The sequence below is a fragment of the Pagrus major genome, chromosome 20, assembly GCF_040436345.1.
Source record: "Pagrus major chromosome 20, Pma_NU_1.0".
Classification (NCBI taxonomy): Eukaryota; Metazoa; Chordata; class Actinopteri; order Spariformes; family Sparidae; genus Pagrus; species Pagrus major.
The window spans coordinates 17,954,838-17,975,405 of NC_133234.1; the positions used below are offsets into that span (position 1 = coordinate 17,954,838).

The window sequence follows — 20,568 nt, forward strand, 5'->3', positions numbered from 1 at the left end:
CTGAGCGTGCTCGTGCTCCCTTCACTTCTCTTTCTGGTAGTTGTTGTGCATGGGCTTGTGCTGCTTTCGGGTACTATCGTAAAATAGAGACTCCTACAAACCCGGTCATAAATAAATACGGGTTTTCGTAGGCTTAGTTGCAGATTACGCTTTCGTTGGGGTTGTCTCTAAATGATAATAAGAAAAGAGAAGATACGATAAAATTACTCTTTGCTACCTCAAAATAAATCCAACATACATTAATTTCGTGATTACAGGAGAAAATGGCACATACCATGTAGTTCATGATGTAAATATTATATTGATCGCTTACCATCAGGAGGGGACACCACACTGCTTTAATCCATGCTCCCAAAAAGTCACACCCTGTCAACTTTTTTGATCGTTCAGGAGTAAAAGCGCTAGATTACCGATCGACCCTGAAGGCAGCGCCGCTGTGGCTCACACGCTATCAACACATTGCATGCTGGCTGCTAGCATTCCCACAACATGGGACAGCAAAGTGACAGCGTGCTGGTCACAAGTGAAGCCTAGCCTGCTGGACATGAGGACAGAATTAAAATTAAAGTAGTCGTGTTGCTGTTTGTTAAGGAAAACCTGCCAAAATGGTGAAGGAGCAGTTCAGAGAGACAGATGTGGCCAAAAAGATGTGAGTACAACAAACTGCTAGCTAGTTAGCTAGCTAGCTAGCTCGCCGGTTAGCCAGTGTCAGACAGCTTGCAAAGTGGCTAATGTTGACAAGTTGTTCAGTACGTTCATATAAAAGAGGATACAGTAGAACTAAAGTTACCAAAGTGTTAAGTAATTTAGTGGCGTTAAAGTTAAGTTGTTGTAGTTCTGGTACGGTAATGAACTGTCAGCTAACTTTGCATGGTGTGCAAAGAAATTCATGTCAAACTGTTGAAAATGCGACAGTTGAGCTGATGTTTATTTTATCTGCACAGTAGCTACGAGTGTCCATCAAGACATTTAGATGAAGGATAGTGGGGTGATGAGAGCATGCATTAACCTGAAATGAGTGTCAGTTAGATGTTTTTTTGAAGTAACTTGTTTATCACTTGTAGAAGAGTGTGTTGCAGCAGGAATACTGATAGGACAGTAAAGCAGACAGTAGCCTGTTATCTTCAGTTGAACTGTAAGGTAACCTTTCCTTTGCTTTGCTGTTTGTACTTGTTTACAGAAGCCACATCTGCTTTGGGATGAAATCTGCTGAGCAGATGCGACAGCAGGCCCACATCCAGGTGGTCAGCAAGAATCTGTACAGTCAAGACACCAAACACACTCCTCTGTCTTATGGAGTGTTGGACCACCGTATGGTATGACATGAACAAACACACTTTATTGCTGCTCGAACACATGACTCCACACCCCTGTACACTGTGTCTCTCCCCATTCACTGCCGTACAAACCTTTTCCGAAATAAGGTCCCATGGGGCATACAGGAAGGGGCGAGACGTGGCCTCTCTGTGCCTCAGGGTTCCCTGAGATTGGTGGATGTGGCTCTGCTGGTTTTACATGGATCCTGATTTGTGACTGAAGTTGCCCAGATGTTTGATCAGTCTGCATAACCCGATCAGTCACAGGGTTAACACTTAGTCATATACACATATTGAAGGAATAATAACATAAAAAGTATTATTATGTCGTATAATTTTATCATCCATTTCTGATATGAAGCATGACATCATATAGCTGCTAGGCTCATCTCTCTGTCCTCATGCTTCCTGCAGGGCACCAGTGAGAAGGACAGACCCTGTTTGACATGTGGGAAGAATCTGGCAGATTGCTTGGGACATTACGGCTACTTGGATCTGGAGCTGCCATGTTTTCACGTCGGATATTTCAAAGCCATCATAGGGATTTTACAGGCAAGTTTACAGTCAAGTAATAAGTCAATGAGTTTACATAACAGATGACACAAATACACATGGTCTTAAAAGGCTGGATATAAAAAAACAAATTAAATAATGTCCACTTAAGATGGTCATTTGTAGACTCACATTATTGAATGAGTTGCTTAGCATAATCAGTAAGGAGACCAGAATGTAATCAGAAGGCTCATGCTCCACACTGTGCAAGAAGAAGCATCGATATTGGTTGAAAAGATGTCTTCATGTTAAATGCAGCAAGCAGTAATACCATTTTTCCATTGGGTGTCACTAGACTGTCAAAATTAGAACAAGTAGAATATACTGGTTTTGAGAATATGGAGTTCCCTCGTTCTAATGTGGTGTTTTGTCATGTCTCCAGATGATTTGCAAGACGTGCTCGAGCATCATGCTGACAAAAGAGGAGAAACTGCAGTTCATGGATCAACTGAAGAGGCCCAACCTGGCCTATCTCCAGAAACGAGGGCTGAAGAAGAAGATCTCTGACAAATGCCGCAAAAGGACAATCTGTCTGAATTGTGCCGCTTTCAATGGTGAAAAGAGATATTCTCATCTCTGATATTTACTTTTTGACTTCTCGTGCCAGCCATCCTGATGCAACAATTGGCAAAAGTTTGAGTCAAGTGTCTCTTTTACCCTTCAGGACCGGTGAAAAAGTGCGGCCTGCTGAAGATCATACATGAGAAGTACAAAACGACCAAGAAGGTTGTGGATCCTTTTGTGTCAGAATTCATGCAGTCCTTTGATATCGCCATCGAGCACAATAAAGTGATGGAGCCTCTGCTGACCAGAGCACAGGTGACCTTTTTGCTCTTTCACACTGTGCAGCTCGTTTCATTAGGTGTGGTAAAGCGAGTTGTGAACCTGCCTCGGTTAAAAATGATACAGCGGAAATATGGCCGGGTATCAAACTGCAGTATTATTCACTTACTGACAAAATAAGTGTTTAAAGTTGACTTTGAATGGTTGGTCTCATGAAATACAAGCCTTCATTTAGCCTCATCTTTCTTGATTATCATTTCCTCTCTAGGAAAACCTGAACCCTCTGGTTGTGCTGAACATGTTCAGGAGGATTCCCCAAGAAGACATTTCCCTGCTGCTGATGAACCCCGAGGCAGGGAAACCTGCCGACCTCATCCTCACCCGCCTCCTGGTGCCTCCTCTCTGCATACGACCCTCTGTGGTCAGCGACCTGAAGTCGGGCACCAACGAGGATGACCTCACCATGAAGCTGACCGAGATAATCTTCCTCAACGACGTCATCAAAAAGGTTCATATCTGTTATTGAGAGCGGCTACTTACTATCTATCCTGTACAGGATATCCTCGGGGTCTTAGAAGACTTCTCGTTGAAGACTGAATTTCAGACTAAAATAAGGGTCTTATTTAAAAATAATGAGCTGTGGTGGGCCAACTGACTACAAGCTACCAATATCATCAGCCCTCAGCCCTCAACATTATTTCAGTTTCCAGCAGCCTCCAGCTAGAATAAATCACATTTTTCTAAGCATACAGCTTCTTAACAATAAAGCCAGAGGGCAAACCCTGGGTCCAGAATCATCTTAGCATGAGGGAATATCTCCTTTACCTTCAATGCTGCCTATTTAGAGGACTTATTTTCTAAAAACAAACAAACAAAAGTTTTCAGATGTCTTATTTTTCATGGAGAAGGCCCACATTCACAAACTTTTTTCGTATTTAGCATCGAATGACGGGGGCGAAGACCCAGATGATCATGGAGGACTGGGACTTCCTCCAGCTGCAGTGCGCTCTTTACATCAACAGTGAGCTTTCTGGCATCCCCCTCAACATGGCACCTAAGAAATGGACAAGAGGATTTGTGCAGAGACTCAAGGGGAAGCAAGGTATATATATTTTTCTGTAATATGGATGCAATCTTTACAATTAACTGGGAAATGAAAGAAGATACAACCCCTACTGTATATACCTCCCAAGATTTATTTTTACCTGCGACATTGCCTCATTTTTCTTAAAAATCTGTTAACTCACCTGTTTTCAGTTCGGTAATGTAGAGATTAAAGTAATCCAGGACAGTATAAAACATTCAATATGGAGAAGAAAGTGCACATTTTCAATTGCAGACAGACTGATTTATTTACTGTAAAAAATCAGGTCGTTTCAGAGGAAACCTCTCAGGAAAAAGAGTGGACTTCTCTGGCAGAACTGTTATTTCTCCCGACCCAAACCTGAGGATCGATGAGGTGGCTGTCCCCGTGCACGTAGCCAAAATCCTGACGTACCCAGAGAGGGTAAACCCTGCTCCACGGCTACAACAAATACACTGAACAACCACTTCAATGACAGAACTGAAGTCATCTAAATTTGATATTATATTACAGGTGAACAAAGCCAATCTGGAGCTAATGAGGAAACTCGTCCGCAACGGTCCTGAAGTTCACCCGGGAGCCAACTTTATCCAGAACCGTCACACACAGATGAAAAGGTGAGGATGGCTGCTTCTGCCCACAGGTTAAAAACCAGCGTACCTGATGTGGATCAGCACATAAAATGAATCCTCTTTTTCTGTCAGGTTTTTAAAATATGGAAACCGTGAGAAGATCGCTCAGGAGCTGAGGTTTGGTGACGTGGTGGAAAGGCACCTGATAGACGGAGACATCGTCCTCTTCAATCGGCAACCGTCTCTGCACAAGCTCAGCATCATGGCCCACATTGTAAGCTCCCTCTCTCTAATTTCTAAGTGACATGAGGTCCCCTGATAGTACTTGTCCCATTTGATTAAGTCATACATTGTTAATATTTTTCTCTCCTGCATTACATAACTTTGGCCTTTTGATATTCCCTTTTGTTGATCAAATCTCATCATTACTCTGAATGAACCCTCCGCAGTTTGCTCGCAAAAGTAATTTTCAGGCTCAGCGCAGAGACCAAAAGTCGTGTTTTTTCTCTCTTGATCAGAAAAAAAAAGAAATTACCTTCTTTGACAACTTGAAAAAAAGAGGAGGAAAATTGAAGCAAATGTGGAATCTGTTTAAACTTTTATGCTCTGATAATAACTTAAATTATCTACTGAGCAAAAATAATTATCTGTTCTGCACTGATCAGGCACAGAGATCCTTGACAGATGGCAACAAAATAGAAAATTGAAGTTATTATCTGCGCCTGAAATGGCCATCATCTGTCCCAGTAAAAATAAAAAAATAAATTACAAAATTTTCCAGTTTTTGAAATAATACGTCTGTCCATACTTCCAGAGTTTAAAATTGTTTTATTCAGTGTTCCTGTATTCTGTCTTTATTCTGATCATAAAGTAAGTCTCGTCTTTGTTGCTTCTTTATGCATGACATTTGTTTTTACTCACAGGCCAGAGTCAAACCTCACAGAACCTTCCGGTTCAACGAGTGCGTGTGCACCCCGTACAACGCCGACTTTGATGGCGACGAAATGAACCTTCATCTTCCTCAGACAGAAGAAGCCAAAGCTGAGGCCCTCGTCCTGATGGGTGTATGTATCATCACAACACACGTTTGTACAGTACAGACACATCCATTAGTGCGGGCATTGGGCAATGAAAAGCTGTCAGTAGGAACTGTATTGTTCATTGGAAATTGACTGCAATTTAACACAAATTACTCTCCTTCCTTCCAGACAAAAGCTAATCTTGTCACTCCAAGAAATGGCGAACCTCTGATTGCTGCTATTCAGGACTTTCTAACAGGTTAGTGCCTTGATGTTTGACAGATAATCATAGTGCTCTTTTATGATGTGAGGCTCCAGGAGCTTTAAGTTTACCACAGATGAAAGGAAAAAATGTCAATTTATGTGTCTGGAAAAAGCATACTATGTATGTGGAACAGGTCACTGATTGCCTAAGTGCTTAAGATATTTAAAGAATCAATAACCATTTTCTATTTTTCCACCTGATGGGGGAGCACTTCAGTCACTTCAACATCTACTGTATTTCATTTCCATTAACCTTAAAGCATATTTCTCCCTCCTAGGAGCGTACCTGTTGACGCTGAAGGACACCTTCTTTGACAGATCAAAAGCCTGCCAGATAGTGGCATCCATTCTCGTGGGCAAAGATGAAAAAGTCAGGGTCTCTCTCCCCCGCCCTGCCATAATGAAGGTACATCGCTGTTGTGACATTGTTGCATAACTCTTTGTTTGTGGCCTGCCGCTGACATTGTGCCGTGCTGTGTGTCCATCAGCCAATGTCTCTGTGGACGGGCAAACAGATCTTCAGCATGATCCTGAAGCCGAGTAAAGAATGTCCGGTCAAGGCAAACCTGAGGACGAAGGGCAAACAGTACTGCGGCAAGGGAGAGGATCTCTGCTCCAACGACTCGTGTGAGTGTCCACTAAATGCATCATATTAAAAGGTTTTATTTGGCTACATCATGAAGTTTAATGTTCTATATAATGTAGAATTATAACCTTTAATTGAAAAAGACTTTCACAACATAGGCTCAAGTGCAGCAGCAGAAACATTTAAGAGACGAAAAACATTTCAGTAACAAAGTTGTGTATTATCAGTCATGTTACAATCGATGCACTTTCATAGTTCAAGATCAAAAACGATCACAAACCTGTTTGCCTGTTTGGTTTTTGGAGCATTCCACAACTTTCTCAGTCTTTTGTTGCCCCTCTCCCGACTTTTTGAAACATATATAAACCTATATTTACAAAAATCAATGAGGTCGATGAGGTAAAACATTAAATATATTGTTTTTGTACTGTTTTCAATTAAGTTTGTGTCAAATAGGGTTGGCAAATTGTCACAGTCTGTTTTCTTTATTAACTTTTTTTTAAGGTTCTAGGTGATTTGTCATTAAACAAATTTGTTAACTCCTTCCTGTAATGCAAACATAGAGCTTATGTACAGTTATTTATCAGGGTGGTATGAAATATTAAAAAATTCAATAAAATTACATAAAAAATGTTTTTAACGCGCTGAACTGAGTTGCAAAGCCATGCGTTAGACAAAACTCTTTACGTGTATAAAACAAACTTAAATGACACGTTTTGTTAGTCTTTGATCAGGTTTCTATGAATCTTGGCCTTCACCAACCCTCTCAGAATGCACCAGGGGTCTTCAGGCGAGCTCCCACGCTGTGTTATATTCACCTTGGTCGTCTTTCTATTCTGAGATCTAATGACGTCTGTTCCTATCACTTTCCCTTGTCTCACTCCCAGTTGTGGTGATCCACAACAGCGAGCTGATGTGTGGTAGCATGGACAAGGGCACCTTGGGATCTGGTTCCAAGAAGAACATCTTTTACATCCTGCTGAGAGACTGGGGACAGCTGGAGGCCGCTAATGCCATGTCCCGCCTGGCAAGACTCGCTCCTGTTTATCTCTGTAGGTGGTCAACTTTTATCTTCCAATGAACTATAAACTGAGATATCTGTCAATCTAAGCAGAAACATACCCAGAAAAATATTTAGTTAGGATTCGTTTGGCTCATAGTAGGTCATTGTAAACCCTTTTGTCCACAGTTAGCAATTCTGCTAACTGGAAAATCCATAGAGATATTAATTGAAGCTTTTTCTTAACCCCGTCTTTCAGCCAACCGCGGCTTTTCTATCGGCATCGGTGACGTGACACCTGGCCAGGGTCTGCTGAAGGCCAAACAGGACCTGCTGGATGATGGTTACCAGAAGTGTGACGAATATATCGAAGCCCTTCAGACGGGAAAGTTGCAGCAGCAGCCCGGCTGCACAGCGGAGGAGACTCTGGAGGTGAGTGTGACGGCATATATTTATACATTTATACATGTCTTCTGGATCCTCGCTGCTACACATAATTTAATGAGCCACGTGCCACACCACAACACATGTAAGGGTTCATTTAACACCTTTTATTTGCAATCGACACCTTCCCGGCATATGGCACATTCACACCAGGGGTGACTCATCAGTTGTGTGACACACTCTGACCTCAATAGAGGCCAAGTCATAAGTCATTAATAGAATAGTTTACAAATTAGTTGGTGAGCTTTCTAATTCCCTTTCAGCAGCTGAGCAGATCTGTAGTGCTAGAAGAAAACTAGTTGGCTAATAGTGTAAATGCCACCAAAACAGTAGATGTTTAATAAACCTTAAACAGACAAGATTTTTCAGCTGACCCACACAGTACAAGGCCAGAATAGAAGCTGAATAGAACCTTTACCTGCAGGCAGCTGTTGAAAGAGCATCTCAACACACTGACTACACGTATAAAGACTTTTCGTTATTAATTAAAACTATTTTTAAATGCAGTTTTGAGACTGAATAGCATCTACGTTTACAGACTACCTTCACCCCTCAGAGGGCAAACGTTGGTGCTTTCATAATCTCTGCAAGTGCTTTAGATTTGGTTTGTGGCACAGCAGTAATTGTGGCCTCGCTGGCTAGTACACCACGTGCATCTTCCAGCACTCAGCTTATTTGAGAAATGGCTGTATTCATGCAGTTGAAAAGGAAGTAGATAAAAATCTTGAGTTCACATAACACGCGCCTTTTGGTCCGTGTGGATGGAAACCTAATGAAAGTTGTTTGTTTGTGTCTCGACTGTTCGAGATTGTTTTTTGTTTTTTTGTGTTTGTTGATAGGCTCTCATCTTGAGAGAGCTGTCCGTCATCAGAGACCGAGCCGGCAGCGCCTGTCTCAGGGAGCTCGACAAGAGTAACAGCCCTCTGATCATGGCTCTTTGCGGCTCCAAGGGTAAGCTCACTAAAAATTAAATCTTAATTTTGCTCCGTTTCTTTTAGTACAAGACCTTTTTGTGAAGGCCGAGGACACGGCAGCAGCAGCGGCAGCCTTAAGATTGTCAGTAATCTGGGAGCCTTTTTCCCCAGGACCAAATAGCTCTTCAAATACAGATAAAATCAACTCCACTCTTCTGCTCAAATGGATGCTAAATTGGGAATCTTTGCGCATGTTTCTTGTACTTTTGTTAAGATTCACGTTTTGTTGGTGTTCTTACTGTCACTCACCTTTAAATCTGTCTCCTGGCTACATACAGGATCCTTTATTAATATCTCTCAGATGATTGCCTGTGTTGGCCAGCAGGCCATAAGTGGCTCAAGAGTGCCCGACGGCTTTGAGAATCGATCCCTGCCTCACTTTGAAAAGCACTCAAAGGTAAGATCCAATTTATTTACTGTAATCAATTGTCTTTATGTTCCTCAAGGGGAACATACACATTGTATTCTGAAATTGTTTGTTGGGAAGTGTTAAGACATGCTAACATGTCTCCTTTTTCTATTGCATTATTCATTTTCACGTGTTATCGTCACCATGTAATGTCACATCAAGGGTTCACACAGACTTTCTTTGACTATTTTCAATTATTTTGTCTATTCGTATCTCTAAGGATCATGTATAGAGGAAAAACAAATGAAATGATTGGATAAAGAACATCAAAACTGCAGAACAACAATAAAAACTCTAGTCACATTTCTATTATAATTAAAAGACTTGCTTTGCTCTTTCAACAGCTGCCTGCTGCGAAAGGTTTTGTGGCCGACAGCTTCTATTCTGGCCTGACGCCCACAGAGTTCTTCTTTCACACCATGGCTGGACGTGAGGGTCTGGTGGACACTGCTGTGAAAACTGCAGAGACTGGATACATGCAGGTAATGCCACATAGCTGAACGGAAGTGTGTGTCTTTAAGGCCTTTGTTGTTAGTCCAGTAAATTACATGTCGAGCCACAATTACAGCAATTTCTTCATCACTTCTGATTTTTCTTTGTTGTTTAAATAAAATCCAGCTCAAACTTTGCTTTGAATAAGAAACGTCTCAAACTCTAAACAGAGGCTTACTGTATCAGGGTAGCTAAGGGGTTGGGGTTGTGTCAGAGACCTCTTCAAACACACATTCATGATTGCTGTTGTCTTGAGAAAGTAACTCGTTACACTTCTCGTAACATTACTTTTGCATTACGCCGCAGCATCGCCTTACATGCATCATCACCTAATTGCCCTTTAAGGATATGACATTAAACCTTACATATGCCCACACATCCTCACTTTCCTGAGGAAGACATGCACTCTATCTGTTTTTTACGCTCTTAAATAATGTTATACCACGAAGCCAACCCACAGTGTCCTTCACTGAAAAATGCTCTGTGCAGTAATGGCCTCCAAAATAATCAGTTTTATTATATAAAACGATATAAAAGAAGCTGGCTTTTCCAAACACCAAATATTAATTATCAAAATAATAAAAATCGGTAATTAAAAAAATTATGGTGATAAAAAACTTGAACGGAAAATATTTTTAAATGGCATAACTGCATGTAACCGGTCAAACAAACTTAAAAACCTTGAAGTCAACACAGTACACATATCTACTGATGAAATAAAAGCCCTGAATGTAACCATAACCATAAAAGTTTCAATTAAAGGGCCAATATGCAACATTAAGCCTCACTCGATGTCGGGGAACAACTACTTGCTATGGAAGGATATAGTGGAGTAGAGACGTCCTTAGCAGAGAGTGACGTCACACTCCCTCTCTGTGTGTTATTATTATTATTATTGTTATTGTTATTTTTGAGCTTCTCTGTTTTAGGTTTTAGAAAGCCGTTCTGGCCACGCGTGCATGTCCCCCCCTCCCTTTGGAAGCATTTGGACCCGTTTATAGACACAGCGAGCAGAGTTGTGTGTGTTCTGACTTATGCCACTTTTCAGGACAAACACCAGAGTCAAAGTGAAAACTATCAGAGATCACTGTAACCATTCAGCAACAACTATTTAAATGAATACATGATGCTAAATTTCCTTAGGGTCTCTTGGATGTTCAGGACACATTTCAACCCAATCTAGTGAAAAAAAGCCCTTGGTGAGGCTTAGAGCACACATACAAAGAATCACAAAATGATGAAATGTAGCTCCACGGACCGAACTTCCGAACTTTGCATGGAATGTCCCTGAAATGACACAGAAAATTGTGTAAAACACGACAAATCAGTAAATCCTCACAGGGCTGCATCTGCAGTGAAGTTTCAGATACATACGTGGATTGTGAGTACTTTCAGGTCATAGCAGATAATGTACTTTTTCACCTGTGTCCTGACAGAGGCGTCTGGTGAAGTCCCTTGAGGATTTGTGCTCGCAGTACGACCTGACAGTTCGCAGCTCCACGGGCGACATCATCCAGTTTATTTACGGTGGCGATGGATTGGACCCCGCTGACATGGAGGGAAAGGATGAGCCGCTGGAGTTCAAGAGAGTCCTGGACAACATTCGAGTGAGTTTAATCGGGAGTGAACAGTTTATGGACATGCTTGGCTTCGCATTTTCTTTCTTTTTGGTGGTTTTATTTATATAGCCCAAAACAACACCCACATTGCCTTGGGCTTTGCAATCTGTACAGTGAACGACATCCTCTGTCCTTAGACCCACGATTCGAGTCAGGGAAAACTTTAAAAAACCTTTTTAACAGGAGGATGACTGAGCAAGGCTGAGTCACATGGCCTCCACCCCACTGTGGTGACCTGGAAGATGACAGGCCACACAAGAAAATTGGCACGCACAAAAAAAAAAAGCCTTTCAGTACGTGAAAATATTTCTAAAAAGTTGGTGTTCTCTAGTTGAAATGATAAAACAAATCTGGAGAGGTGCCGCTCATGACCAGAAGGTCATCCGTTCACTTTCCAGAGTGAGGAAGACGTCTTTCCTTCATTGATGCAGGCTTGACCAACCGATCCTGCATCATAAATCCTTAAAAATCAATCAGATTGAACAAGGGATGGTTGTCATCAGCCCTATACCATAAAATGGATATATATTAAAAATGCTTCTCTGTCTCAGAGGGGCTTCCTATAGGGAAGATCTTTACATCTGTGTAACAGTATAATGTGCCAGCGCTGTGGGAGAACAAATACTGGTATATATAGAATAGATTCCCGCTGCGAGAAGCCTCCCGCCAGCCAGAGCGGCTGCTCATTAGCAGCAAAGCTCCTTACAAGGAAGCTGAATAGTTGGAAAAAATCATTTTTACTAATAAATCTTGCATCATTTGAGTTAATTGGATAAAATAACAGGAAGTTTAATAGATTTTCTCTGCAGGAAAGTGGTCGTCTTGGCAGAGTAATTTGATCGCTGGTTTAGAATTGATTTTCCGGCTAACAGTGTTGTTAAAGGAGCACAGATCTCTAGGCTATTTTAATGGATTAGATTCACCTCCAGGTCTTTGCTCATTGTTTCTCAATCCTCTACATCATAGATGTCATCTTTTTGTTGTTGCATTAAAGGCACTTCAGGATGAAAGCCATCACTCCCAAATTAAAGGGTAACACAATTTTACACATCAAACATGTTTACATGCCTGCGGAGTACTGCTTATGTAAAAAGGTGGAATAAAGCCTTTTGTGGCTCCAGAGGAAGCTGCATGTAATCTAATTAAATCTGCCTCCAATGATGTTACTCAGTGGCTCAGTTGCATTGTGGGTAATGTAGGCGGCATGTTCTGAAAAGGAAAAACTTTGTAGATGTGCCTGGTTGTTGCGCTGACGTTCGACGCACATTGATTTTGATCAGCTGCAAAATGAACAACGAGCTTCCTCCATACACGTCTCACCTCCAGTGAATCGTGGGCATAAAAAGAAAAATCCTAAGCACTTTTTGCAAGCAAGTTTTTGTATTTCTGGCCAATGTTATAAAAAACTTAAACCAGATAACGCAGCAAGACAACGTCCTCAGTTATGTTTGTGAATTGAAGACGCATTTAAAGTGGAAACCAACAACTTCAGCCCCCCTAGCGTTTCCAACTGAAGTGTTTCTTTTTTACTCAGACTCACAACCACCAATAACACAGAACAGTTTAGTTTATACATTCGTTTAGTCCATAGTGGAGACGTGAAAGCAGATAGAAATGGTTTCAGGCTGCCAGCCTGTGTGGATCGCCAGTCAGTCTTCATTTTCCCAGGAGATTTCATGCCCCATGGCAGACAAAATTACTCAGTGAATGCACAGTTTATAGGGGAACCAATCTACTCGCTGAAGGTATCATTATTCTATAGCCATTACATCGTGCAATCAACATTTACCTCATGATGAACAGTAAATGAAAAGCTTGTCTATTGGCAGTTGAATTTGTCACAACTGCAAGAATCGGGCCTTTTTATAACCGTAATTAAGAATGTATTGACTCTAGTCTCTAGGCGTCAGTATTATGTCGTTATTATGGTGTGATGAGCAGGCTGCCATTAGTGTATATTGCCACCTGTGTTTACCGCAGTGAGTGTTGTAATTAATAGCAGAAGCCTGTTTGCAAGAGAAGATTGATCCCAGGGTGAGCTCTGCAGGAAAATCCTCTGCTGCATGTTAATTTGTTTTCAGCAAGGCCTTTTTCTTTTTTCAAATTGCACAAACGGTAATAAAAAGAATAAAAGTGCAGAAATCTGTCACTAATCTCTCTGTCCTACATTTAACGGTACAAGCAAATGTTGCGATATATGCCAACACATGCACCTGCAAGTAAATGCAGATCAGAATAAATATAAGAGATACTGATTGTGAGGTTACTTTCTTTTTGTACTGAGGCTGAAGTCACTTCAGATGCAATTAGAATCGCCTATCAGGAGGTGTTAACCCTGAATGAGGGAGCCATCAAGAACTGATGACCTTTTGAGCGAGTGCTGCTTATGCAGTGTCAGCAATGAAAAATCTCTTTTTTTTCCATTCCTCTCCATTGTCCCTCCCCCCACACAGGCGGTCTACACTTGTCCAGATGAGCCCGCACTCAGTCAGAACGAGCTGGTCCTCACTGCAGATGCTATCATGAAGAGAGCTGACTTCCTGTGCTGCAGGGACAGCTTCTTGGAGGTAAACTCATCACAATACAAATGTATTTTTCTATTTATTAGTTTTATTAAAGATCCCCTCCACACATGTATTAAGGCATACAAAAAAAAGTTTTGGAGATGAGATTCAAACTCAGAATTTTAATATTTACAATATTAATGAGGTGATAATACAAACTCAGCAATATTTATTTCTTCCATAACTGAATAAACAAGCTGTTCTCAGAGGAAAATAAGGTCCCTAGAACACTGTTAGAAAGGTGGCAGGGTCCGCCACAGAAAAACAAAGTAAAACAGTATGAAACTGTGCTGTCCTTTAAGGTCAGTTTGTTTATTCAGTCATGAAAACAAAGTGTATGTTTAGGCATAACAAAATAAAACGCCCACCTGTGTTTCAGAATAAAACTTTCTGTTTTGTACAAAGGTAGAAAACTATGAAAACTTGTGTTAAGGTTTTGGAAGCTAAGTGCTTCTTAATAGTGCTGTCTCAACTCAAGTGTTATTCGGCATTTACTGACCGATGGTGCAGTAACGGTTACAGTGGTTAATGGTGCAGAGAGACAATATATATGCCTCCTGTGGTCATCGCGGTGCAGCGCTCCTCATCCTTTGTCGGCTTTATGCAGTGTGCTATAATGAAGAATAACGTGGCAATTAACACTGTGTTATAATTATCATTATTACAGTCCAGAGAAACACCATCATTATATGAATTTAAAGCCATGCAGTAAATTGTGTGCAGGCTGTAATACATGTGAACCTTTCCCCTCCCTTTTGTGAAGGAGTTAACAGACACAGGCTCAGAGAAGTACCTGGAGGTATTGTGACAGAGCATGTTGGATTGTGGTTGAACTGAAATGAGAATGGTGTGAAGGCGAGCGTTGGAACAGTTGAATCATTTATTCAAGTTGTCAGTGTGCTTCGATCCACGCTTTCACATCTGACTGCTCTTTTTAAAGCACTGCTGATGGTTTTTGTAATGTTGTGACTTACTGGGCATTCTCAACAGTTTTATTGTAATAATAACAACTGCATGAGATGTGTTTCATGTGTCAAACAGCACACAGGTTTGTCCTAAAACATATGAATGAGCCTTTTGACCCCTGAACCTGTTGAATTGTCTTCCCTCAACTGTAGGAGATAAAGAAATTTATTAAGAGCATGTCAGATAGGATCAAGAAGACCAGAGACAAGTATGGCATCAACGACAACGGCACCAGCGAGGTAGGCACCACACACGGTGGATTAATGTGCCGATGCAGCAATATCCTTCAGCTATACATGAAACTTAATTGCTTGTCTCTCTACTTTCTATTGCAGCCAAAAGTTCTTTATCAACTGGACCGCGTAACTCCCACACAGCTGGAGAAGTTCCTTGAAACCTGCAGAGACAAGTACATGAGGTACAAGATTTACGTCATTGGTTTTATTTATTTCCTATTTTCAACAGAACAGGTACTTTTTGAGAGGAAGAAATTGGTTTGGAAAGAGTTATTAAGGTATTTCAGAGTTGTTTTATGTTCCCACCAACCCAAAACCTGTGTTTTTGCTGCAAAGACACACTTATCAACAAGGAGGTTCAAAATGCGCCTCTGGGTTTAGAAAGTTAAGAGGAAAAAAGTTGAGGACATAGGCACTTATGCCAACCTAATGGAGGAGGGAGAAAAAAAGTCAGTGGATCGGCAAAGTCATAAGGCTTCCTAATGGTTCCTATGGGAACCATGGGTATCTGTAATGAATTTCATGTCAGTCCATCCAATAGTTTTTGAGAGACTGACAGACTACCATTGCTATCCCAAGAGCCACTAGCAGTCTGTTAAAATGTGTTGGCAGCAGGGGTGGTGTTTTTCAAAACCAGACTTTCTCTTGAGGCTGTTAAGATGATGATCATTTTGTATAATATCTGCCAAGTTTCCGTTAATTGTAAGTTAAATGAAAACAATGGATGTTAAGAGACTCTCTTCTCGTGTGTTTACTCCTCCAGAGCTCAGATGGAGCCAGGCTCAGCGGTCGGGGCCCTTTGTGCTCAGAGCATCGGCGAGCCTGGAACTCAGATGACCCTGAAAACTTTCCACTTTGCCGGCGTCGCGTCCATGAACATCACTCTAGGTGTCCCTCGCATCAAAGAGATCATCAATGCCTCCAAGAACATTAGGTACGTTATACAAGTAAAGAGATGTTTCTTCATGTTACCTGTGCCAGAGGAGAAAAAGAAGAAGCGTTTTCATCTTTTAAAGTCAACTACAGGCTTTGTAGGAAGTCATATATAATGACAATAATGTGTGAAGAGTAATTTATTGTAAGTCCTCTGCTCACCGCTCAGCACCCCCATCATCACTGCTCATTTGGATGTGGAGGACGATGCTGACTTTGCCAGGCTGGTGAAGGGAAGGATTGAGAAAACTCTTCTGGGAGAGGTACTTCACGCTTATAATAATTTACTCACTTAATCAACTGATGTGCTTAGACGTGATAAGAAAAGGTCTCGTGTTGTCCTCTTCAGATTTCTGAGTACATAGAAGAGGTTTTTCTACCAGATGACTGCCTCATTCTGGTGAAATTGTCCCTGGAAAGAATAAGACTGCTGCGACTCGAGGTATCACTGCTTCCTTTATGTTACTGAAACAGTGGGTTCATGTCACAGATATCAAAGATGCAAATGAGTCATCAAAGCATTTGGCCATAATATAGAAAAGGCACCCGTGACCCTCATTCTTGATAATGGGGTTGACATGACTCACCACTGCAGTCTTTGTTCCTCTGCATAATACAGCTCATGTGAGGGTTACAGCCGAGGGCTCTCTCAGTTTATTGTTACCAGGTTTTCAAGTGCTACAATATAGATTAGAGCTTTTGTGTGTGCGGTGAGAACAGTAATGGTAGCCGTGCCTCTGATTCCTTTGACGTTTTTCAGGTTAATGCAGAAACGGTGCGTTACTCCATCTGCATGTCTAAACTACGAGTGAAGCCAGGAGACATCGCCGTGCACGGCGAGGCGGTCGTGTGCGTGTCTCCACGAGAGAACAGCAAAAGCTCCATGTACTACGTGCTGCAGTCTTTGAAAGAGGAGCTTCCCAAGGTGAGAAAAAGATGTTTGAAATCAAAAACAAGCCAGGATGCACGAGACAAACACAAGCTTAAACTGATTGATGAAAAATAGTTGTTGTTTTTTTCTCCATTTTTCCACTATGTCTTACATTGTTTATTTTAAGTCAGCAGCACAGTGAGAGAACATAGATGAAAACCTTTTTGCACAACGATGCTGCTTACTCAGATACTCGTACAGTATCACAGGTTGATATGGATGGTTTTTATATTTTCACTTGTATCACCATGTGACTGAAGAAGAGCATTCATTGGAAACGTCGCTAGTACATTAATTGCATTTAAGGGGGCAACAGTTTACATAGTTGTTTGCAAAAATGATCATTCCTACTATTTGTGATTCAAACGCAGTATCTGTCGAAACAGCTGCAAAATGATTTTTTGACCATATTGTGCAGCCCGCTTACCGCCTCGTAGAGTTTTCTGCCATCAGTAGTGAATGTTCACCTATTCGCATGTCCAGGAAGAGAGACCAAAATGAATTACGCTCATTACATACTTAATAACAGTAACTCGGAGTTGTGCTGCTCTAAGTTATTTACACAGTTGGGTAATCCTCCTCTGTCAGGTCACCTGGCTTAAAAATGTTCTCGTTTGTCACTTGAAAGGTGGTGGTTCAAGGTATCCCCGAGGTCGCCCGAGCTGTCATTCACATCGACGAACAGAGCGGCAAGAACAAGTACAAGCTCCTGGTGGAGGGGGACAACCTGAGATCTGTCATGGCGACGCACGGAGTGAATGGAAGCAGGACCACTTCAAATAATACGTATGAGGTATCTACCGAGGGAGATTTTAAGCCTGGATTAGAGGCACGCATGCGGGTTTATTGAGGTTCCATGTCTTCCATCTGTCACATGACTTCAGATCTGAACAGACGAGATTGTGTGAGAGAATGTGTGTATGGATCTGTAGGTGCAGCAGCAATCACATCAGGGTGTCGTAGCAAGACACTATTTTAGTGTTCAGGTGAGATTGGGAAGAAAAAGAGACGCAGAGCCAAGCTGCTCTCCTCATCTTTCACTTTGTGCATCCTAGATTCCTTTCCTTGCCTCCTCACCCTTACAGCCTACCACTGTATTTTATTATCTCTGTCATATTACAGTGCTCAGACGTCTCCGGACTGATTTTTTTTTTACAGTGGTGCGCCCAACTTCTTCATTTAGTTGAAACCAATAATACATTTTAATTGATTTCTTAAGACATTATGTAAATAATTTTAACAGAAAATATGTTTATAGGAATAAGGTGGATAGAATTTAAAATCAGAACAAACTAGCAACCTACACGCTAAAAATGACAATTTAGCCCTTTGGGCACTAATAGTAAAACGAACATAAACAAACCAGCAGTTGTGACCTTTTCCCTTGCGCGGTTGTAGCCAATTTAATGCAACGAATAGCCTCTCGCATTCAAATGCTCCCCCCGACACTCTTTGCAGGTGCATTGCCGCTGCATCCCGGGCTTTGTGAGGCCCAAGACGATTTTGATTACTTTACAGAAACGCAAACAGTGTTTTTCCCCCATCCTCGTGTGGTAATGACTAAGGCGACCGTCATGACAAACATTGCCAGATGTCCCCTCTTGTTCTTACCAGCAGACTTCTGTTGAATCTGAATCTCTGATTAGTGTTTCACAGCCTTGCTCACATTTTCTCTCCGGTTTGTTTCAGCGTCTGACAGAAACCAATTGATTTCATAGCAGGTTAAAGGCCTTCACTAGCAGGAGTTTGCTGGGCTGCTTCACGGAGGTCATACTCGCGCTGTAGTCTGATAAGAAAGCGAGTGGGCTGTTAGAAAGTTCTTATTGCTGCTGAGTGGAGCATTCAGCAATGTCAGTGAAGGCTGCAAGTAGATTTTATCTCAATTTCAAGTATATCCATGGGAGCTGGTGGCTCTGTGTGATTTTTGAAATGTAGCCCACCCCAACTACAAATGATTACAAGTTGAACCTTTACGGTAGAAAACACAGTTACCTACCTGAACTGATGTGACTGATTTCTTTATTGATTGCGGGGACTTTTCCATGTATTTTTCTAGGTTGAGAAGACTCTGGGTATTGAGGCTGCCAGATCCACCATCATCAACGAGATTCAGTACACCATGGTGAACCATGGAATGAGCATCGACCGGCGTCACGTCATGCTTCTGGCAGATCTCATGTCCTACAAGGTGTGACCAGTAGAAACCTTGAAGCACGTCCTCGTAGTTTCGATGTAGTTAGAGGTAATTTCACCCGTGTGTGTACTGTCGTCCGTCCATGCAGGGGGAGATTCTGGGAATCACCAGGTTCGGTTTGGCCAAAATGAAGGAGAGCGTCCTCATGCTGGCCTCCTTCGAAAAAACAGCTGATCATCTCTTCGACGCCGCCTACTTCGGACAGAAGGATTCTGTCTGTGGTAAGCTTCATCTCTGTAGTGAAATAGCACTCAAACCTTCGATCGAACCGGTTGTCAACATTTCCTGTGTTCCTGTTTCAGGCGTGTCGGAGTGCATCATTATGGGGATCCCAATGAATATCGGAACAGGGCTGTTTAAACTCCTCCACAAGGCCGAAAAGGATCCCTCTCCAGTCAAAAGGCCTCTCCTCTTCGACAATGCAGACTTCCATATACCTCTGATCACATAGCATTGATGAAAGACGCAGCCTGCTGTCTAAGGACATCTTAAGATCATCTTCAGCAAATACAGAAGTGCCTGCCGGAGTGTCACTTTCCTTTAGGATTGTGTCTTCTTTTTCTGCTGATGCCACAGACTGTATGAACGTTGCATTTTATTTTACAAAGTAAGTTCGTTGGCGTGTAAGAGATAGTGGGATTGCTTTTTATTTCAATTGAAGGAGGAGATTACAAAAAACTTAAGAAGCTTTAAACAATTGTTCTTTACTGCTTTTTTACTTGTTTGTAAAACAGTGTTTCCTCTGTTATTAGGATGTTACTTAATTATACGTTTCCTCGCTGCAATGGCACTGAACTCCGTGAAGTTCTTGGCAAACTTGAGAAAGATTACCTCCTAATCATGAAGTAGACATGATGTGTTTTTGTTTTGCAGTATAATATGAACTGTTTGTTTCTTAGCATTGCAGTTTACCAAAAATGACTTTTCATTCACACTGTAAGATCCACTTCCTCAATGTTCAGTTTGTCTTTTCTGTAAAGATTCAGATCAGCAGCGGTTCATTGAGGTTAAGATTTCCCATACTGTACGAAGCCTTTTCATATAATAATGTAATAATGTATATAATGTAATACAAATAAATGAACCAGAAAATCATGGGGAAGAAATTTTCGAGTCGAAGGCCAGAATCATTGACTGTCTGCCAGTCAGTTTTTAAACGGCAGTCACCTCAAGTGTCAAGACTTCTTGGGAATGAACTATAATGTTCGAGATATTGGGGGGGAGGGTTGAAAAAAGTAGGAATAACCACAGGGAGCGCCTTGTTTTATTATAAAGTGAAACATAATGTTCAGGCCTCAATTGAATTTAACGCAACGTGTGCTGAAAACAAGGAAACAAGTTGTAATTGTTCATTTTATTCAATATAAATATATTCTGATCTGCATTTAAAAAGAAAGACGATTACTTTAAACAAGTGATTATTTCATCTTCGAACTGAAAACATCTTTGAAATCAACAATCTGCACAGAACCATGAATAAAAGCCAAGCTGCCATTACCGAACATATAAATACAGAATGTGTAACAACCTTAAAATATACAACAAAATGATTACATTCACTGGAGTCGCGTTAAGACATCAACATTACAAAAATATTGTCCACAACACCATTTAGTAACATTAAAAACAC

General features: G+C 41.4%; 1 protein-coding gene across 1 annotated transcript; it reads left to right on the forward strand.

Annotated features, from left to right (window-relative positions):
• The first annotated feature begins 453 nt into the window (after positions 1-453).
• polr3a (polymerase (RNA) III (DNA directed) polypeptide A) lies at positions 454-20,044 on the forward strand. Its single transcript, XM_073490053.1, has 31 exons — positions 454-649; positions 1,181-1,316; positions 1,731-1,868; positions 2,251-2,422; positions 2,533-2,687; positions 2,920-3,159; positions 3,591-3,753; positions 4,022-4,158; positions 4,249-4,352; positions 4,440-4,581; positions 5,231-5,371; positions 5,516-5,585; positions 5,869-5,996; positions 6,079-6,217; positions 7,064-7,228; positions 7,436-7,608; positions 8,460-8,571; positions 8,873-8,991; positions 9,348-9,485; positions 10,932-11,102; positions 13,568-13,681; positions 14,797-14,883; positions 14,980-15,062; positions 15,644-15,814; positions 15,983-16,076; positions 16,163-16,255; positions 16,574-16,738; positions 17,373-17,537; positions 18,801-18,932; positions 19,027-19,159; positions 19,241-20,044. The coding sequence occupies exons 1-31, from the start codon at positions 606-608 to the stop codon at positions 19,387-19,389; spliced, it is 4,173 nt and encodes a 1,390-aa protein (XP_073346154.1). The 5' UTR covers positions 454-605; the 3' UTR covers positions 19,390-20,044.
• Positions 20,045-20,568: the final 524 nt, after the last annotated feature.